The sequence below is a fragment of the Perissodus microlepis genome, chromosome 4 (genome assembly GCF_051167445.1).
Source record: "Perissodus microlepis isolate ML-2025 ecotype Zambia chromosome 4, ASM5116744v1, whole genome shotgun sequence".
NCBI classification, from domain to species: domain Eukaryota; kingdom Metazoa; phylum Chordata; class Actinopteri; order Cichliformes; family Cichlidae; genus Perissodus; species Perissodus microlepis.
In genome coordinates, this window is record NC_140464.1 from 14,588,704 (window position 1) to 14,608,451 (window position 19,748).

General features: G+C 44.6%; 1 protein-coding gene across 2 annotated transcripts; it reads left to right on the forward strand.

Moving 5' to 3' along the window:
- The first annotated feature begins 552 nt into the window (after positions 1–552).
- pdgfab (platelet-derived growth factor alpha polypeptide b) lies at positions 553–19,042 on the forward strand. Of its 2 annotated transcripts, XR_014800059.1 has the most exons (7): positions 553–1,262; positions 2,287–2,383; positions 6,024–6,167; positions 7,376–7,566; positions 15,310–15,436; positions 15,997–16,126; positions 16,833–19,042. XR_014800059.1 is itself a non-coding variant. In XM_084925968.1 (6 exons), exons 1-6 carry the CDS (start codon positions 1,203–1,205, stop codon positions 16,844–16,846), a joined length of 633 nt encoding a protein of 210 aa, XP_084782094.1. In that variant the 5' UTR covers positions 558–1,202; the 3' UTR covers positions 16,847–19,042. The 2 variants fall into 2 exon arrangements, 1 of the variants encoding a protein (XP_084782094.1); XM_084925968.1 differs by lacking the exon at positions 15,997–16,126 and having other exon boundaries at positions 558–1,262.
- Positions 19,043–19,748: the final 706 nt, after the last annotated feature.

A 19,748-nucleotide genomic window follows, 5' to 3' on the forward strand; every position in this document is an offset into this window, starting at 1 on the left:
AATCAGATTATCATCTGCTATTACCGTTAGGAATTTGCTGTCTTTTGATAAAAATGCTGAACATTGAATATTTGTTTTTCCTGCCTTAAACTCAAATTCAGAGTGAGGCGGGCTGAGTCACCACCATCACTGCCGTAATGATCATAATCATTTTTGCCCCCCCCCCCCGTTTTGTCCAAATTAAATTACGCCCTGAAAATCACAAACATCCTGAGGGATATATGATAAATTCAATTTATAACTCCCCCTGATCATTTGTTTTCATGCTTATTCCGTCAGATGATTTAATGAGAACAGTATCTCTTCAGTATCTCCATCCTGCACCCCCCTTTTCTAATCACTGATAATCAATATCGATTACATCCTGAATCTCTGAATGGGCTCTCTGCTGAAGGGCACGCACACACACACACACACACACACACACACACACACACACACACGGACTGAGGGGGTGGGGATGTGCTCTTGAGTCTTAAGTCATCTAAGCAGCCAACCAGCTTCCCTTCACTGAATAAATGCACGATCACCAAAGGAAGGGGGGAGGCGCAACGGGCACGGAGCTGCTCTCTATATCCAGAGCCTCAGAGTCGCTCTGACACCATTCACTCCAGAGTCCCACGCAGCCAAGGAACTCCGCAGACTGCTGCAAGACAGGCTCTGGATAGCACAGCACGGACAACGTTCCCCAGTGTGATTTTCTCCTCGTTTGGATTATATATTCATGTAGGACTATTAAATACTAAAAAAAAAAAAGTCAGCAAATTAGTCGTGCTATTGAATCCTATGTGACATTTTCTTGAAAGTAGCCGGGTTTATTGCATTTTTTCCAAATATATATATATTAAACTGGGTTCAAGTTTGAAGCCTGTAGTTTCTTTTAAGAAAGTGAAGGGCAATGTGCGTCCTGCTTGTCTCTTGGGATTGTCTCACTTGCGTTTGAGGAGCTATGTCGAGTCGCAGCAGCAGAGTGTGTTCGGGAGGACGCGATCCACTGTGAATAACAAGAATCAACTTCCAGCCTCTCACAGCTTCAAGCAAGTGCAGCGCGGTGTCTTGACTGAGCACGCTGAGCTGCCTGACACTCCGGGTTTCTCTCCCAGAGGGGATGGTTGTGGATCCTCTGGGGCCAGGAGCGACTCTGGGGCTCCTACACGTTCGCACTTTTTCTGAGATTCGAGTAAATTCTAAATTAAAGGGAAATGAGAGCCACACTTTCCTACATCCTGCTGTGGACGACGTACCTGCTGGCCACTGCTGAGGTAAAGTTACTAGTTAACTTGGTGGAGGCACGGTGGGGTGAGATAGACGGTGTCTTTGGCCCCCGTGTCATACTTGGTGGTGTGGGGTTTTTATTCTTGTGAGGGTGCAAAGTTCCCAAAGAGCCTTTGCACCCTCTCACAAGAGCCACACATTCAGCAGCACAGCTTTTAATGTCCAGATAAAGAAAACCACAAAAGTAAGAGCTCTGAGATTTGATTTAAGCCATTTGAGGCTCGGATACACACAGATGGGTTTATGTAAGACAGTTTTTATTTTAATTTTTTTTATTTTAACTCACTTTTAACCGATATAAACGATGTATTCAAAAAAACATGGTGGTGTAGGCTCTGATTTTAAACATTAGTGTGAATGTGCTTTCATTTTTTTTCCTCGACAACAGTGTATCAGTGACTGTGCGCTTTTGAACAAACATCACGTCTGCACTTGGATGCATATCTCAGTTATTTTTGGCTTATGTGCCAAATCTGTTCGTAGCTTGAGTCAACTGGGCAAACGTTTTGGTTGGGCTGAGCGCGATCATGGGAACCGCTCCGGCTGATATTTTTAGCCCCTGCTCCTGTGCGGGTCGCACGGTTTGCTCAGCTTGAGGTGCCTGCAGGTCCGCAACAAGTGCAGAGTGCGGAGAGGATATTGTTTATGATAGTACAAGCAACTCTTATCGCAAGACAACTATTTATTTATTTATTTTTAAAAATGCTGACAGGTAAAGGTAATCCTTTTTTTTTTAACGCACATTTTAAAGTTTAATGATAAAAGTGTTTATTCTACATTTATCTGGGTTCCAAATTAACGAGAACTACCTAAACTGCAGAATTCTTAAGAGACCGCTTTTTTCCTCCGTGGATGAGGTGATGTGTGGCAATGAGACAAATCTGCTTGCTTGTTGGCACACTGTTGTAAAGCTATCCATCACACATTTCTAACCTTCATTTGTCGTTTGATTTCTTTGCCTCGACCGTTCTCCTCCTCCTCCTCCACCCTCGACCCGCGCCCACCCCAAAGGAAGTGGAGTTTCCCCAAGAGCTGATAGACCGACTGTCCCACAGCGAAATCCACAGCATCAGCGACCTCCAGCGGCTACTGGATATCGACTGGAGAGGTAAATTCTGCTTCTTGATGCTTTGAATCATACATATGAATTACTGACGCACTGAAGGTTATTCAGATGTGACATTACATCATGAATAGCCTTTTGTTAGCATCTGATATATATATTTTCTTTGTAAATCAACACATGGATTTATTAAAGATAGGTTATGTTTTTTTTTTTTTTTTTTTTTTTTTAATATCAGCGCTTAGAGTCTATGGGCTATTACTGTGGAGCCTGTTGCCGAATGGCTATGGCGATGTTTAAGAAAGAACTTAAGTCCAGAAGCCACTGACAGTATGCTGGTATCAACACTTAATCAATTCCAGATTTAATGAATTACGTAAACAAACAGGTATATGAAATGTGTTGGCACATTTTTGCCAGCTCCATTCAGGCGGGAAACCAGTGCACACCAGAAATGAATCTTCAAAAACATAACCATGTGCAGGAAATTGCTGAGGGATCTGTGCACCAGTGGGGGTCTGCCAAGCACGATGAAACTGCAACAGGTGCATTTACTGTGCACGTGTGACAAAGGTTGAATGTTCACTGGTAGGCATGTCTTTTTTTTTTTTTTTGTGCTGCCACGTAAACTGAGACCAGGTCATCCTGGACCCTCTGAGATTAACTTACCGGGTGAAACTGTCTCACCCATAGAGATTAGTTGATGGACACAGGCAATTACAAAATTTGCTTTAACAGTCCCAAATGATGTAAGCTGCCTCACCAGTCATAGCTCATTAGCAACCCTTAACCATATACTCAGCAGAGCAGCGCTGGGACCGGACGTTCGCTCAAGTATTCTTCTGTGTGAGCATGCATTTGCCTATTGAAGAACATGTTAATTAGGACTAATAGCTCCCACATCATTAGTATGTTATCAGTTCACAATCAAACCAGCCTGTACTGCACAACAGTGATCACTCCTCTTTATGCCGAGCCCAGAATAGATTCCCTGAGTGCCTCTAGCATGAGGAGAGGTGTTTATAATTGAATTAAAATGTCTTTCTTAAAACAGAGTAATGTTTTTCAGGGTAACAGTAGTAGGCTGATTATTGTTACGAGGACATAAATCTGTCCAAAGGCCCACTTGGCTGCCCTGGTCAGCCCATTAAAAGACTTTTGACGCCAGCCAGAGGGATATTTTCAGAGCTTTTGTTGCAATATATAGCAAATGTTGTAGCATATTAAACAGGGAGGGAGAAAGAAGCATCTGAAAGGGTATGCAACACATTGCACCTGGAATATTTCAACAAAGAACTGTATTGTAATGATCAAGAGTTAAAATAAATCTGCCTGTCAGGATGAATGTTTCATTTAGTGTTGCTTTGCTCATCTCGGCCTGCATTTGCTTTCGGGAGGATGGTGTCTTTAGCTCTGACTGACAGATGAGATGACCCTGTTGGAGCCTGCAGATGGCCGTCTGGCCCCTGAGGTGCTCCTCTCCTCTCTGCTCCTCTCTTCCCTCCTGAGGTGGCCCCCTGCCTGCCTGCTCTTATCTCTTTCACTGAAGAACTTTGACAGAAAAGGGAACCTGACTCTTAGCATGGGGCAGAGGTGGAGGAGGGAACAGGAGGAATCCGGAGGTTGTATTCCCGCTTTCTGTAGAAAGACTGCAGTAGTTGTGCAACCCGCTTTGTTTCTGAAAAGCTGACAGAGTTTACGCCCTGTACACCAGGACTACCCGCAAATCTGCAAAAACAACGTTTGTGTACTTTCTACCTGCTCTCGCACCCACAGAGGGGACATGCTGCCCTTGTGACCTAAACGAATGCTTTGTCAACTCAACCATGTAGATGCTCTCAAATAACAAATCAAGGAAGAACGGCACAGAGAGAGAATTATGGGGGTCACTTATTGCGATGAGTCAATAGAACGCTAGCTATTTAAATAAGCAGAGGGACAAAGAAGGAGAGGAGGAGGGGTAAAAGGAGGGAGTAATTTGCCTTCAAGGCATGAGATCGTCTCCTGCATGGTTTCTTTTCTCTTGTCTCAGTTTGACAACATTCTGGGGGTGCTGTTGCTTCTTAGTCACCTGGAATCAGCAGTGGAGCAAACCCCTCACTCCTCTGATGCTGACTCCTTTCTTATTCTGCCTGTCCTTATTTTTCCCTTCTTACCAACATTTTCTGTCTTTTTTCCATTAAGCATAAAGGATTACCCAGTGATGCTGAAAATAAGGAGCAGGGGGACTTAGAGTCTGTCACATCTCCCTTTTCCACATCAGATTTTGAAAATCTGGGTGGGCTACAGTGTCACATTCTTCTTCACTCCTGAAATGAGGACAGGGGTAAACTGAGCACAGCCTGAGTGACCTTGTATAAAGATTGTTAGTTAGACGTCCAGTCAGAGGTAGGTAGGTATTGTGCAGTCACTCCCTGTCTGACTGAGTGCACGACAAGTTCCTTTGACTACTCACTAAAGAGACTACACTGAGACTGAAAGTTGACAAATGTGGAAAAAGACAGCATCAAGAAGCAAATAAACAACCAATCCTGAAGGGGGACTTTGTATAGATAGAGGAAATCCCTTTAGATGACTCTGGTCAGATCACAAAGCGGCTCAGGGGGTGGAATGTGTTTGCCTGTGGGTAAGCTTTGTTGTGCCGGTGTACATTGGGTTTTAGGCTGCCATGCTGAATAATAAGAGGAGTTTGTGTAACTGTCGCTATGTGTTTCTGTTAAGTGTACATGCATAGGAGTGTGTTAGCCAGGTGAAGCATTTGTGCTGTACCTACAGACAGGTAGGACCCACCCACTTAGCAAACACTCTCAGACTCTGCTCTCTTAGAAAAGGCAGTATCCTGCAGGGAAGTGTTATCATTTTATTGCTGCTCTGGTACTTTTCTGCAGTGCACCTTATATCCTGGGTGGGGACCAAAACAAGCAAGCTTTATCAGATGACCATGAATGTGGAAAAAAAAAAAAACTGGCTACATTGACCTGAGGTTAGAGAACTTTGAGGAGCTAGCATAACAAAACATGTACTTTTCCAAGCCACTAAATGATTGAAAAAGCAAACATTTTCAGGCAAATGAGAGACACTAAACCGCTAATTAGGGCAGGAATAATGGTGGCTGAGTACCACCTGTCAAATGACCACTTTAGTCCCCCCCGCATGTGTCTGTGAAAGCTGGTTGTTTTTGAGGGAGCGTGCTGACTCACCTGCGTCTAGCTACTTCATGCGTGCGTGGAAAGTTCCTGCCAAATGAGTGAGTGAGGCTGACACACAGAGCTTTACAATTATGCAGAGCTGTGTGTAAAAATGGGCCTCCTGCCTGCACCCTGTGTCCTCTGGACTGTTTACCTCAGTTTGTGACCTCATCAGCAGTCACTCTGCCCTCCTGCCCACCGGCATGTTGAAGGGAACTATAGGCCCTGAGAAACCAGTCAGAAGTTACCATCTTATTATGGTTGTGTGACTAACCGACGCACAATTTGTTGTGGATTGGGTATATAAAAACATCAACGGCCGATCGCATGCCGGCTTTTCCTGAGGTCTACCAAGCCACCCATCACAGCCATTCAGCATTGTTAAAGCTGCAACTCATAGCTGGTTTATTGGCTGAATAAGCTTTGTGTGTGTTTGTGTTTTGCCTTTTTTCTCTCTTTGTGACATCATTAACATGGCGGCCTTCTGTTTTGTTGAGGTACGGGAAACAATGTTATTGAGGAGCCCAAGCACCACATGCACCACAAGCAACCAAACCACCACAAGAACTCCTCTCATCATTATGGTTACTACGGTGACCTGAAGAGCTCCCAGCTGCACAGCCGACGCAAGAGGAGCATTGGTAAGGCCGACAGAGTACAACGTGCTCAACTCAGAGGTTGCATCATGATTACTTTTTACACCATATAGCCTGCATCACACTTTGGCACATAAGATTACAGTGTAAAGACGCCCTAAAAATAACCCGCGTCTTAAATATCACCCCCGACACGAGTTCCCAGGAGATGAAACTGATCACTTTACACTAATTTCAAACAAAGCTAATGGTTAGTGGCTTTTATGTTGCCTTTTTGTGGATAAAAGGGAACCCTAATGAAGACGTCTACCCGGTATTTACTGCAATCAAGGAATCATGAGAAACGAGACTGGTGCGCGAGGTTGACGAGGCCGTCTGACACGAAGCCTTGTAATTGGCCGGAGGCTCACAGATCTAAGGCACACGCGTCAGGAGAGAAATATATCCTCGAGCGTGGAAATTCCAGGCATTCAGGGCTCAAGTTGCAGCTCGTCTGGGCTCTCAGTCAGATTTCTTCATAAAACGCCACGCGGTACGATATCTGATAGAGGCGTGTAGAACACCGTGTAATGTGTGATGCGTGTGCATTAAGACTCTATACCCTAAGTGGCACAGCATTTAAAGCCACGCAGGATAATGTGGTTGGTTGTATTTCATATATATCATAAGTGTAATGTACTGTTTACCATTTTGGCAGCTGTCTCCACATGATGCACATATCATCTTTACGACATAATGGCATCTTACTGTACACACTCTATCAAATCTTTAGGTTTAAGTGCCTCTAGGAGCGTTAAATCTGCTATGAATACTTAAAGTCTTCATTACAGCCAGCAGGGTCAAAGGCCATTATTAGATTTCCCACCGGTGCACGTAAGGTTTCTGGCCTTGTCACGCTGCATTAACTCCACTGGGTTCTCTGAACAAAAGAGTACTATTTTAATGTCTCATCGAGTCCTAAGCTTCTTAGCTGATATGAGATCAGCTTTGGTTTTTTTTTTGGTTTTTGTATAGCTTGTCTTCTTAACAGCCTTAAATGGGGTTGGGTGTGATCTTAGCCTAGACAAACAGCTCCCACATCAAATGAGTCATCAAATAACGAGCAGCGAAAGAATGCATGAAGCAGCTGTGAGCGAACAGGACAGATTACAACAGTACATCGAGATGGAAAAGATGATAACAAATGCCGGCGCAGACTAAAGTCATTAACTCGACTTTCCCTCTCTCCCCCCTCTCGCTCGTCTCTGTTACAGTAGAGGAGGCAGTCCCAGCAGTCTGCAAGACACGGACGGTGATCTACGAGATCCCCAGGAGCCAGGTGGATCCCACGTCTGCCAACTTCCTGATATGGCCGCCTTGTGTGGAGGTGAAGCGCTGCACGGGCTGCTGCAACACCAGCAACATGCGCTGTCACCCTTCCCGCAAACACCACCGCACCGTTAAGGTAAGACGCACGCCTACAGCATAGGTTGTTTGCGTAAATCCATGACTGCATTATATTAAACCCAGTCACCCGCTCAGTGCAAATACACTTGCTTCCACATCCATTCACCACTTTTCCTCTCTGCAGGTAAGTAAAACAGGGAGGCAAAATTGGGCTAATATGTTTTTCTGGATACTTGTTCCACACTTTACTCCCTATTTTCTTTGCAACCCTCCTCCTCACGGTTCCAGAATTGGGCACCTAACCTAACCTGCTGCTTCCATTCCTTCCCTCTATCCTTCATTTTTTTTATTGATCACCACCCTCTCTTCTCATGTTTGGTGAGAGGCCCTGGGTTGGCTGTGACAGGACGGTGGGAGGAAGGAAGAGGAGGAGATGGGGCTGTTGGCACTTGGAACCATGACATCTGTTGAAGGAATGACCCAAGAGGGATGCTCCTGGCAGATGTAAGACAGGCTAAGAGACAGAGATGGAGTCTTGTATCTAGAAAGTATCTGTCTCTCACTATTGCACAAGTACACCTCTCCTGTCTTCTCTGTTTGGACCTTTCGGGAAGCAGTAAGCCCAGAGAAGACAGGGTGACAAAGAGGATGAGAGAAGGGGTTGCACTGTTCTCAGAGACTCTTTGGCAATGGTTGCTTGAAAACATGTCCTGTTCAGGATCAGAGGAGACACTCAGCGGCCGGAGCGGGAGATGTATTTTTGACGTATTTACACTTCAGCCTGTTAGCCTGAGCATAGCTCTGTTTGGAGGTATGGGAGTTATGTGGTCTGTTCTGTAAGTAAGAGACAACCAGGGAATAAACAGGGTAGCCTGGAACAGTCTGACTGCACACTCATCTTCATGCGCTATTCTATGTTTCTTCTCCGATTCTGATCTTGCCCAGCTGCCCTCGCTGGTACATTGCTTTGTCTCCTGGTCCTTTTGCAGGACTTTAAAGATGCCGCGTTGATAGACCAGCAGAGGAATAGGGAATAAAACAAATATCAATCTTGGGCTTGCCCCCTCTTTCCCCTTTGGCACCCTGGCACAGGGCATGGAGATTTCAGTATTAATAGGAGGATCTCCTCGTGTACTTATGGTGCAGGGAGGGTGAGGCAACTCTGGCAAGACGGTCACTGTAGGGCAGAAGCCATTGCACCCAGGGCACAGAGTTTATGGTAAGACCTGCTGACTCATAGCGTGGAAGGAGAGTGGAGCTCTGATGTACAGCACAGCTCTGTCTGCATGCAAGCTCATCTGTCTCTCCGTCTGCCAGACCTCAATGGGAGCACTGTCTGTGATCACAGCGATGAGGGATAGAGAGAGACTGACAACAGCATGGAGGACACTATAAGGCTTGATTCAGCTATTCCTGGAATGCAGTGATCCATGCAACTTTGTCAACCCCCCCACCCCCACTCCGCCCCACCCCATCTTGACACAAAGGGCAAAATGAGCCCACTGACTTGAGGGACCTTCAGGCATGGTGGAACGGGTTTCAAGGGGGTCAGTTTTTCCATGTGGTTCCAGCCTCTGGTGCGGGAGGGCGTCTGAGAAGCGTCGTATCCCTGTAAAGGTCATCCGTCAGGGCTCCGGTCAGGAGACATTCATCGCATTGTGTGTGAGAAACATTGTCTCATGCCAAGTTGTTTTTTTTTTTTCTTCTTTTTTTCCTGTGTGTCCTCGGCCTGAATAGGGGTTCAATTTGTGTGTCTGCCTTCATTTATTAGAAAACTAAAAATGTTGTTCGTCTACCGTTGGCCTGGCTTGTTTTTTTTTTTTTTCTTTTTCCTCCAAAGCAAGGATGGGAAAAGAACACATTTGCGGTGTTTCTTTCCATCTCATGACACTTTGCATTTGTCCAAATGCACCTTTATTTATTTTTTCCCCCTTCTCTCTTTCTTTCCCTTATTCCTTTTTCATGCTGTGGACCCAAAAGAAGCAAGCGGGTCTGTGCAGGCCCCGTTCTGTAGAAGGCTGCCCTGCCCTGTCCTGTGATGGGGTAATAAAAAAAAAAAAAAAAAAAAAAAAGAGCCAACTAACCTGAGGGAGGGAAACAGGGCCATATCCTAAATTCATCTTTTCTTTTCTTTTCTCTTCTCTTGGTTTTGCCCCTTCACTCACTCTTTTGCATTTTGCACTTTACTCCTTCATTGAGATAAGTCAGCCTCTGGGACCTTGTACGTGTCAATTTCGTTAACACACTTGTTTTGTGTTGTCTGCATGCCTTGGCATGGAAGAGAACACAGTAAAAGTGAGAGGTGTAAAGATAAGCAACGTGGCAGGCTTTTAGAGATGGTTCAGTGTCTGTAAAAGAGATCAAGTGAGGAAGGTGGAAAGAGAAACAGAAAGAGAAACAAAGGGAGGTAAACAGTTTCTAATGAGCTAATGTTATTATATGTTTTCATGTATTTACATCCCAGCATTCCTTTACCTATTCCTGCACCCCGCCTCCTTTTGCACTTTCAGTGACACCATAATCACTCCCTTTATCCCGGCATCTTGGCTCTCGCATTTCTTTTCTAGTCAGAGTTCTCATTTGTCTTTTCTTTGTGGTGTTTTATCAGCAGAAGGCTGCCAAGAAACCTCTTGGCCAGCATGCTGCTGATTTTGTGCCACAGAGTTCTTAAACTTGTTATAATCTTGACATGGCATGGATAGCTCAAAATATAAACATGCCCAAATTTATTTATCGCTGGCACAAAACACTTCCAAGTTTCTATTTTTGTCTTCATCTCCTCTCTCCTGTATTCCCTCAGTTCATCCTCTTTGTGTTTGTCTGTCTCTGCTGGCTGATGGCTGCAGCTGTGTCCGGTATTTCTGATGGTTTTCTCAGCACTTTTGGCTCCGAGTGTCTGCAGACGCACTCACTCATAAAACAACAGGTGATTTTGAAGCAGGCGGGATTCGACAGGAAAAGGGATACAAATTGCGTGGAAAGACGTGCGCTTTTAAATTCCTTTGCGTGTCTGTGTTTGTGTGTACATACATGCAGAAATATGACTGCAAACAGGCTGTGGCGGAGGCAAAGAACAAAGCTGTCATTCAACCTGTCACTCATCAGCTCTTCAGGCTTTTGCAGTATACTGCATTCCCCATAAACATTGACAACTATATGCCTTTTAAAAAAAAAAACAAAGGAAAACCTTTTCTTAAAGCAAGCAAATCAGAAGTTGTAGATTTTTAATGCATGCACAGGAGGAAATTGTGAGTTGTGAAACTGAAAAATTGGGGCTGTATATACATGTCCTGGTACATTTTTAAATCCCACTATAGAAAATAGGGCCTTAGTCTAATAAACTGTTCATTCAATTCAGTTCATCTCAGTCTCGGTTTGGTTCAGTAGCTCGAGGCTTTCAATCACCTTTGATGTACAGGTATTTTGCAGAGGTTGTTGAGGGTCATCAGCACATCTGTGTAAACCCAAGGTGTGTGTGTGTGAATAGCGATGTAAACTCACCAACTGCAGAGTAGGGACAAGACCGTTTGTGCAAAGCGGCAGCAAAGAGGAAGACGGGCTGCAGAGTAATGAAGTGTTGATGGCTACTGGATCAAAGTGGAGGCTGACAGAGGCCAGGCGGATATAGCCACAGTGCTGAGTGTGGGGGTCCACACATCTCGCTGCGCTGGCCCCGACCCCGACCTTTACGCACAAACACACAACATACGTACTGACAGTTACCTCAGCAACAGTAGGTCACATCCGGGTGTTTGGTTTTGGGGGGTAAAGCAGTAGCTCTAGCCCCGCGGTTGTGTGGGACCCTGACTTACGGGGTGTTTCATAAATAAAAGGCGTCGTGACGGTGATACAGTGAGAATGATTTATGATCATTTGAAGGGTAGGGGTGCAGATGGAGAACGAGGGGCCTCCTGGTTTTGAAGTCTTCTGCAGCTGTGAATTATTTTCCCTTTGATTCACTTAGCTCCGCTAGACAAAGGAAGGGTGAGAGAGTTTGTGTGCGCACAAGCGTGCTTGTGGTGTACATGGCGGGGGTTGCGGGGCAGGTCGTGACAGACCAATGGGAGTGTCCTCACAAAGCTCGAAGATGGAAAGTTTGGCCTCTGCTGCACCGGCTGGAATGCATCAGTCCGAACAGGAAAAAACATATTTTAATCACATTTTACTTCATTTCTGTATTTTTCTTCAATCCTCCCCTGCTTTGCTCTTCCCTACAGACTTCATCCTCCCCCTCCACATCTCCTCTCAATACAGCCCCCCCCACCTTCCCTTTTCAGTCTTGGAGTCTGATTGTCTGTTCAGTCAAATAGTTGTTCACTCCCTCCTTGCTCTTTCTGTCTCTTTCCTGAATTCGAGCCATCCCCGCTCTCTAATTTGACCCCTCTGCCATTTACTTTATCTCATTTGCTCTCTCTCATTAAAACCTCATTTTCTCCTCTCAGTAATGTCTCTAACTCTGTTCTGTTGTTCACTTAAAAAAGAAAAAAACCCAAACAACCCTCCAAAAACAAAGATTATACACATCTTCAGATTCTTTGATATTTGATATTGCATGATAGTTGTGCAGGAGAGGTACGTGATGCGGTCTGGGGAAGATGGATGTGCACATCTGGAGACGTATGTGTGTGGCTACACGACAGTGGTGTACCCTGAAGTGTTGCAGACCTGCGAGAGATGTGATAAATGTCCTCCTTGCTTCCTCTCTTCTTCACACACAGCCTGTGATAACCTCTTTCACCCATTATCCAAAGTTTGTGTCTGTGTGAGCAGCAGCAGATTATCTTGGCAGTCTTTGTCTAAAGTTCAGTTTTCATACTTGTCTTCTGGCTTTTTTTCCCTTTCTTTTTGATCTCAGGACAGACAGACACAAAGTTGTAAGTACAAGAAGCCTCACAGTTGTGGCACCCCCAACAAAGGTTCCTTTTTGTCAGGCCGCTCTTGCCTAATTTCCGTCTTGACAGATGAATTGCCACCCAATCCTGCCTCTTTCCACCCTCCATTCTCCAAGAGCACACATACATTTTTATTTATTTTTGCTCAGTTCTGTCGCTGTTCCAGTTCATGATGGCCTGCGGTGCACATCTACATCCTCGCTGTGTTTTCCTTGGAAGGCCGGAGTAAAACTTTCCTCTCCATCATGCTCTCATCAGTGCCGTGCACTCAGGGAATTCCCAATTAACTCGACTGGGACGACTGCATTCACAAGTAAGGCTGCGGAGACACTGGGGACAAACCACGGGGGTGCACTTCCCAGAGCCCCCGGCCCCAACCCTCTGCATCGGATATCATTCCACAGCGACTTTTTCTCAGGGCCCCGGCTTTCCAGGGAGTTTAGAGGAGCTTGATTTATACAAAGAGAGTGTGGGGCCCCTTGTCATAGCATGGGGGTCTCTTTCTGATGTATGTTTTATTTGGAAAGTGATTGATTCTGTGCCAGATAGGAAGCCGGTGATCTTTGTATGAAGGTTAAGAAGTGATTAAAAAAATATGACAGAAGTAAATATGAAAGCCAAGTGGAAAAAATAGTTAAGAAAAAAAAAAAGGGAACAATGGTTCCTTCCACGACAGCATTAACGGTTCCCCATAACATAGGAAACAGGAAGCGAGGCAGAAATTGAAAGAGAAAGCGTCAACTTACTGGTCAGAGCACATGCACTTTGAGGAAAACTGTAGCACAGAAACTCGTTTTAGATTTAAAAAAATATATAAAATAAAAAAATTTTTTTGGGTGTGTGTGAATCTGTGTGTGTGTATACCAACTCCTGCAGGGAGTGCTTTTAACCCTGCTGTGCAAGGGGCAAGGAGACAAGCTTACTGCTGGGCCTCTCATCATGGGGGCCCATTGCTTTATCCTTCAGTCAATAGCTGTTTGTTTAGGCAGAAGTGTGTGTGTGTGTGTGTGTGTGTGTGTGTGTGTGTGTGTGTGTGTGTGTGTTAGTTACTAGGATCAGCAGTAAATGTCAGATGTGGCGGTTTCTTTATTTTTGTAGTATGAAGTATTCCGACATTCCCCGTAGCTCCCTGTTTTTCAGTTAGATAATCTGATTAAATATTAGCAAGTTTTCTGGGAAACGGCGATGCTGCTTCACTTTTGGTAGATAACAATAAGCCTTGATAACTTCTCTAGCTGTCTGTCCCGTCGGTGTTAGTATAGTAAAGTTTGTTTCTCAGTGGGTAACCCAGGATCTAAGCGTTAATAGGTAACGCATGAATGTCATCTCATGCGAGTCATGATCACAGCGAGCCGTCCATCTCACTGCCTTAAATGACCCCCTCTGCTTCCACACATACACACACGAGAGTGATGGTTCACTTTTTTTTTTTTTTTTTTTTACTCCACGTTCTTCTCTTCTCTCGGCCTTTCACCTGCTCTCCTTCTCGGGGCCTGATGATAGAAAATACACCACCGCCACTAGCCCAGACGTCATTGTCTGTTGTTTGCTCACTGCATACCTCCTGTGCTCGCTTGCCCTCCTTTCACTCCCTTTCTTTACTCGAAAGAAACTGTTGCACAGGAGTGACCGGTGAAGCTCCTCGTCTTTCACTTCTTTCTGCCTCGGTTTTAGCCTCACCTGATGACCATCGACTCCAAGCCACAGTTGTAGCACCAACATGAAGCTGGCCTCTCTGTGTGAATGTCAGCATTATACTTTCTTTTATCATACAGGGACTTGTATGTTTATTAGTTTGCATGACCAACTTGACACCGACAGGCAGCCTTGGCAGTATGCCACCGTGGGTAAGAAAAGCCACTCGCTGGTTTTGCGCCCTGTCTGCGTGCACATGATCCCTGTGCTGACTGAAAAACTGTGTTGTTCATATCGCTTGAGAGCACTGGGAGATTTTGCCCAATATCCCTTCTCGTGCAGCAACTAAGATGGTTGAAGCTGAGGATATTGTTTCCATGTGGCCCCCGGGCCCCTCGGTGGTGGATGGGGAGGTTTCTGTGCCCTTGGCACTCAGATCAGAGAATGAAAAAGCATGCAGCCACCTCCCCTGAGTTACACAATAAGATCATCGTAATCTAAACACAACCCTTTCCGTTCAGCTTTCATTTAAGCTTTAATCAATACAGCGTCTTCATGAACCGCCGACAGGCGGCTGTTTTTGTTGCTGGCAGTCGGGTGAGAAATAGAGGTCTAAGGCTTAAAGTAAGTGGGCGTTACCTGCTTTGGAATTCCTGCATTGCTTCTTGTGTTTGCTTGATGGGAAGGTTTGCTTTTTCTGCTTAGATTACACCTAGTATTTCTTTAATGCATGCTAAGCAACACTTTCCCTAACCCACAAAGTTATGCCTCCAAACGTGTTATGACAAGGTGAATGACTTTAGGCGTGTGTCTGTCTGGATGTGGATGCTCCTAGCTTCTTCTCTTCTACCAGAGTAAACTCTTTCCTGCGCTTGAGGGCGTACAATGCTCCCCCCCACCACCACCACCACCCTCCATCCCTTTCCTCCTTGTTTGAGCTTGCTTGGACAAGGTCATACACTCCACTCTTTTAAACACCTGAGTCTATAAGAGCACACGACTAGTGGAACTCAATGAATCATCCTCAGGGGAATGCTGCTGTCACACTTCAAACACAGCAAGGCAATGTTTTTTCCTTTCTCTCTTTTTTTTTTTTTCTTTTCTTTCTGTGAATCGATTTATGGATGTGTCATCAGTGTCATCAGTCACAGAGCTACGGCTCTTGATATTAGCGGATGGGCAATGAGTGTGTACATTCTTTGAGGCACACAGAAGAGTAATGATGTTGCTGAAGCAGGGTCTGTAGCTAACCTTTTCTCTCTTCCTCTCTTCAGGTAGCCAAGGTGGAGTATGTGAGGAGGAGACCCAAGTTGAAAGAAGTCTTTGTGCGGTTAGAAGACCACCTGGAGTGTGTATGCACATCACATCATCACGCTGTAGAGCCCTCAGATCCAGAAGCAGGTAAATAAAGCTTTGCTTCTTTGCAAAAAAGCACTTAGAAGCTGAGTTTGATTGCAGAAACCGACCCCTCTTCCTGATCGTGCATTCTACTTTCCCGTCTTCCTCATATCGGTCTGATGGTCTTCTCTCTGTTTGTCTCCATGGCTTTGCACTGGATGACCTTTTTTTTTTTTTTTTTTTTTTCTTTCTCTGTGATTGCCCCAAACGAACCCATGAAGCGGCTCATTATTGCAAAACTGTAAAGCTTGAGTGCTCGTGCCTTGTAAGATGAGGATGTGTGCGTGTATGTGTACTTGTGTGTTAAGGGAGGGTGTCCAAAGGGCTGCTTGGCATGACAGCAGGTAAACCGCCGGTGCCTTGATCTGAGGCCTCTTTTCTCCTTGGGAGCAGATAAGCGCTGTAATGTGTGCTGATAAGGCATCTCAAGAATTTATAGTGTTAAATCTTTGCACTCTCTGCTTCTGTCCCCGGGCTGTTGTGGCTCTTTCTGTATTATAAACCCCTGCTTCTCGCTTGTAACCCTCCTTCCTATCCACCCTCCCTGACTTTTGTGTTTTCAGGCCACCGTAGGGCCAAAGGTAAAAAAAGGAAACCTAAAAAGCTAAGACGCACCAAGGGATTATTGGTGACTTAAAAAAAAAAAGTTGCACTCATTACCCAAAGTCCACTGGAGAGCTCTGAAGCGAACAGGTAGGACTTAAGAACTGCAGCCTTTAATCACCTTTCGGCAGTGCACTGGCCCAATCAGGTGCAAAGAAAGGGCCCTGCCAATCACCCAATAACATCACAGCCAATCAGTGTGAAAAGAGGAGGAACTAAGGAGTGTCATCCTCCGTGCTGTCCTCAATGCTGCATGTTGAGCTTGTGGCCTGCTGAGCATGCACACTGCTTTTATCTGCTGTGTTTTGTGCTTGCATGATCTCATTTCATTGTACAGTAAAGCAACTGTTTGTTTTGTTTCACTTTCTAGAAATCACTCCTCTGAGTTTTCTTTTACTGTCTTTCACTCTATCATATCATCACCCTCTAAAAAAAATAAGAGACCAGTATTTGTGATTTTCCTCATTCTGTCCTTTACTTCAGACACACACATGCACACACAAGCAAAAACACCAAACATAAACAAAATAACACACACGCCGTATTTTGACTGGACATGATGTCTGGTCTGAGCGCTGTCTTTGAAATATGGAGAAAGGTAATTCAGAACACTGCAGAGCTTGTTTGAGCTGTGTTTGAAATGCATGAACAAACTGGTTAAATTGGGCTCTAAATCCAGTAATCTAGTTGGATATCTTTTTCCTGATTTTAAAAAATCAAACAAAAAAAACAAACATGTATTGTTTTTGTAAACCTGTGATTCTAATCTCACCTTTCCTCTCTCTCTCTCCCACAGTGGATGTGAGGTGAGACCAATCAGAACAAGGGACTTCAGCGTGGGAGGTGTCTAAATAGAGGAGGCCTCCAAAAATGACACCTGCTCTGTCCTCTTCCCCGCTGCCGTGCAACCTTCGTTTCAAAAAAACAAAACAAAATAAACCCCAAACTTTTCTGTAAAGATGTCAGACTGAAAAAGAGACAGCAGATAAAAACAACTGAGATACCAAAGGTGCTTTTGAAAAAGAAAACAGCCGGTGACTTTCTCTGCGGTAAGCCACTTACCTAAGTGGCTGATTAAGAAGAAAAGAGAGGATGCTGCGGATCTCGGGCAGGCCAGGAAAAAGGCCAAAGGGAGACGATGAAAGGGATCGATTGGTGATGGACATTTTGACTGGGCGACAGTTGAACAGCTGTTGAACAGTTGGACCACACCTCGATGAAAATCAAGTGCTCAGACTTAACACAAGTACTCTGACCTGCTTAAATGAGTCTTGCATTCACAGGAAAAAAGACAGAGGGATATAGGGAAAAAAAAGATGGAATGAAAGAGACTCTTTATGGAGCATCCAACACTTTGAGTTGACAGATGTTTGCTCCGAGACCTCTGGTTGTGACTTTGCCCACCTGCTATGTACAGTTCAATTTGAAAAGAAAGTAGTCGTTCTTCTTGCAAGCTATTTATGTGTGGATGTTTGCTTTCCATTATGAAAGAAAAAAACAAACGAAAGATGTTTCATCATGTTTTTGCAATAGGTCTGGTTCTTTGTAACCATCAGTATCACAATCTCAGTGTAATTTTGTTTTCTTGTCAGCCATGTTTCTTATTATATTACAGTATATCTGATTGATGTCCAGTCTTGTATATGGTTTGGATACATGTGTGTGAGGAGGAGTTTTGAGTCAGTACAGGAAGATGCTTTATTTTTGTTATGAAATATATTATGCATACTTATATCCAAGTGGGAATTATGTTTTCTTTTTGTTGTTCTTGAATGTCTATATTTAATCCATCTGGGCGGGGGGGTGCAAAAAATGAGGTCAGGAGTGAAAGTAGGCGCGTGCGTGTGTGTGTGCGTGCGTGCGTGCGTGCGTGTCACAGCTGTGAACAGGATAAAAGATGGGGATAAAACAGCCCAGGTGTGTGTGTGCGTACGCGGTGTGGCATACTGTGGCATATGCTAAGGCAGTGACACGCCCTGCCCTATCCTTTAGGCAATATTTACCACAAACATGCATTCAGCAAATCAGTGTGTCTGCCAATCACATAAGTGCACAAAAAGTGCACTAGCATGTCTAAACTAGAGCATATTCATAGGCTGTATATGTGTGTGTGCTTATGCACAACTTCTCTGCTACGAGAGGCTATTTTTATTTTTTTATTTTTTTATTTTTTTTTTTTCTCTCTCACCCATTTCAGTCCAGCGCTGATAAGGAAGATACGCGCCCGGTCTGCTACATAAGCACACATGTTGTGCCTTTGAAGAGCAAAGTCCATCTTAAAGACTGAATGAGCGTGCAAAGCAAATCGACAAGTGCATGAATGGGCTCCTTGTTTGGTCAGGCTTTACTCCTCTGTTGACAAGAGAACAGATCTCAGATTACTCCACCCCTGTGAAGGGACTCACACTTTATGCAGCTCTCCTCCTTCAGGACAAATGATCTGAGGTGGCTTGAAAACAGCGCGGTGCTAGCCTGAACTCGTGCCCCAAAGGAACAAACAATTACTTCCTTACCAGTTCCTATGATAGTGATGAATGTGCGACAAGGCCTGGGGCTTACGCGAAAACAACATCCCTTTTTCAGCCTGTGTCGAAATACGGAAATATGACTGAGATTCTTCTAGCAGACAAAGGCATGAGAGTGAGTCACAGTGCAATGAAAAGCAAATCAAGTAAGAAGAGCTTGACTGAAACATGGCTGTATCAGCTACTGCTGAACTGTGGGCTACATATCACACACACACAGCGCACCTGTTGACTGGTGCCATATTTTGTAAGGCTGATGTTTCACCGGTATTCTCAATCACAGTTGCATCAATGTAAGATAGTGTTCTCAGTGAATCAGGGACCATGCATAGAGCAATTTGATTGCAGTCCACCACAATGCTATTATGCTATTGCAAAGCCTTTTATTACTTTGCTTTTGAGCTTTCATTGGATAAACATAGCAATAATCATAATTTATATATTTATGTTATTAACAATAAATATATTTCTGCTCATGAAATTCTTCACTGGATGTCCTGTTAATTGCACCTTGTGTCTCAAGGATGAGTTTTTAGGATAAATGTAGACGGTGTAAAGACAAACAAATGGACATGAAGGGGAAGGAAAGTGAAGCATGCACTTGCTTGCTATGTGAAGGCAGTAAAAATATGTACAGATTATGCAAGATCAGAAGAGTGAAGTGTTCTTATGTTGGTACTGCCGTAGTTGGCATAACATAAGCTTGATGTGAAGGTGGTGTTGTTACAGGAAATGTGAGCTTTTACCGGCTTGCAGGCCGAGCAGGAGCCGGGCTTTATTCCAGGATCCACCGGTAGCAGACGGTAGGTTCTGGGGGGCTTTATTACTTTTCCCCTGAGCAGCTCACCCTAATCCCCGGGCTAAGGGACATGAAAGCCCTTCTGCTTTGCACTTCCCAGCCATATACCCTGCTTATTACCTCAGGAGGGGAATGAGATAAAGAAAGGCACAACATGAAAGAGACACAGGATCAGAGAGACAGCAGCTCGGCTACCCCGTAGAATAGGGGATAAAGTCAATAAAGCAAAGATAAAAGGAGGAGCAGAGGTTTGATTGATTTTATTGTTTTTAACCTGACATGCACAGCTTTATTCACAAAAATGAGGGGAGGGCCCAAGTAAGGATTTAGAATAGCGTGTGCAGTGTAGTCGCCATGCAAGGCAAAGAAAACAATATGTCATGCTGAG

Bases quoted from the DNA above. Each gene is read 5' to 3' on its own strand.
- pdgfab (XM_084925968.1), top strand. From the start codon at position 1,203: ATGAGAGCCACACTTTCCTACATCCTGCTGTGGACGACGTACCTGCTG. The intron at 6,168-7,375 runs GTAAGGCCGACA...TCTCTGTTACAG, and splicing joins CCGACGCAAGAGGAGCATTG to TAGAGGAGGCAGTCCCAGCA. The intron at 7,567-15,309 runs GTAAGACGCACG...TCCTCTCTTCAG, and splicing joins AACACCACCGCACCGTTAAG to GTAGCCAAGGTGGAGTATGT.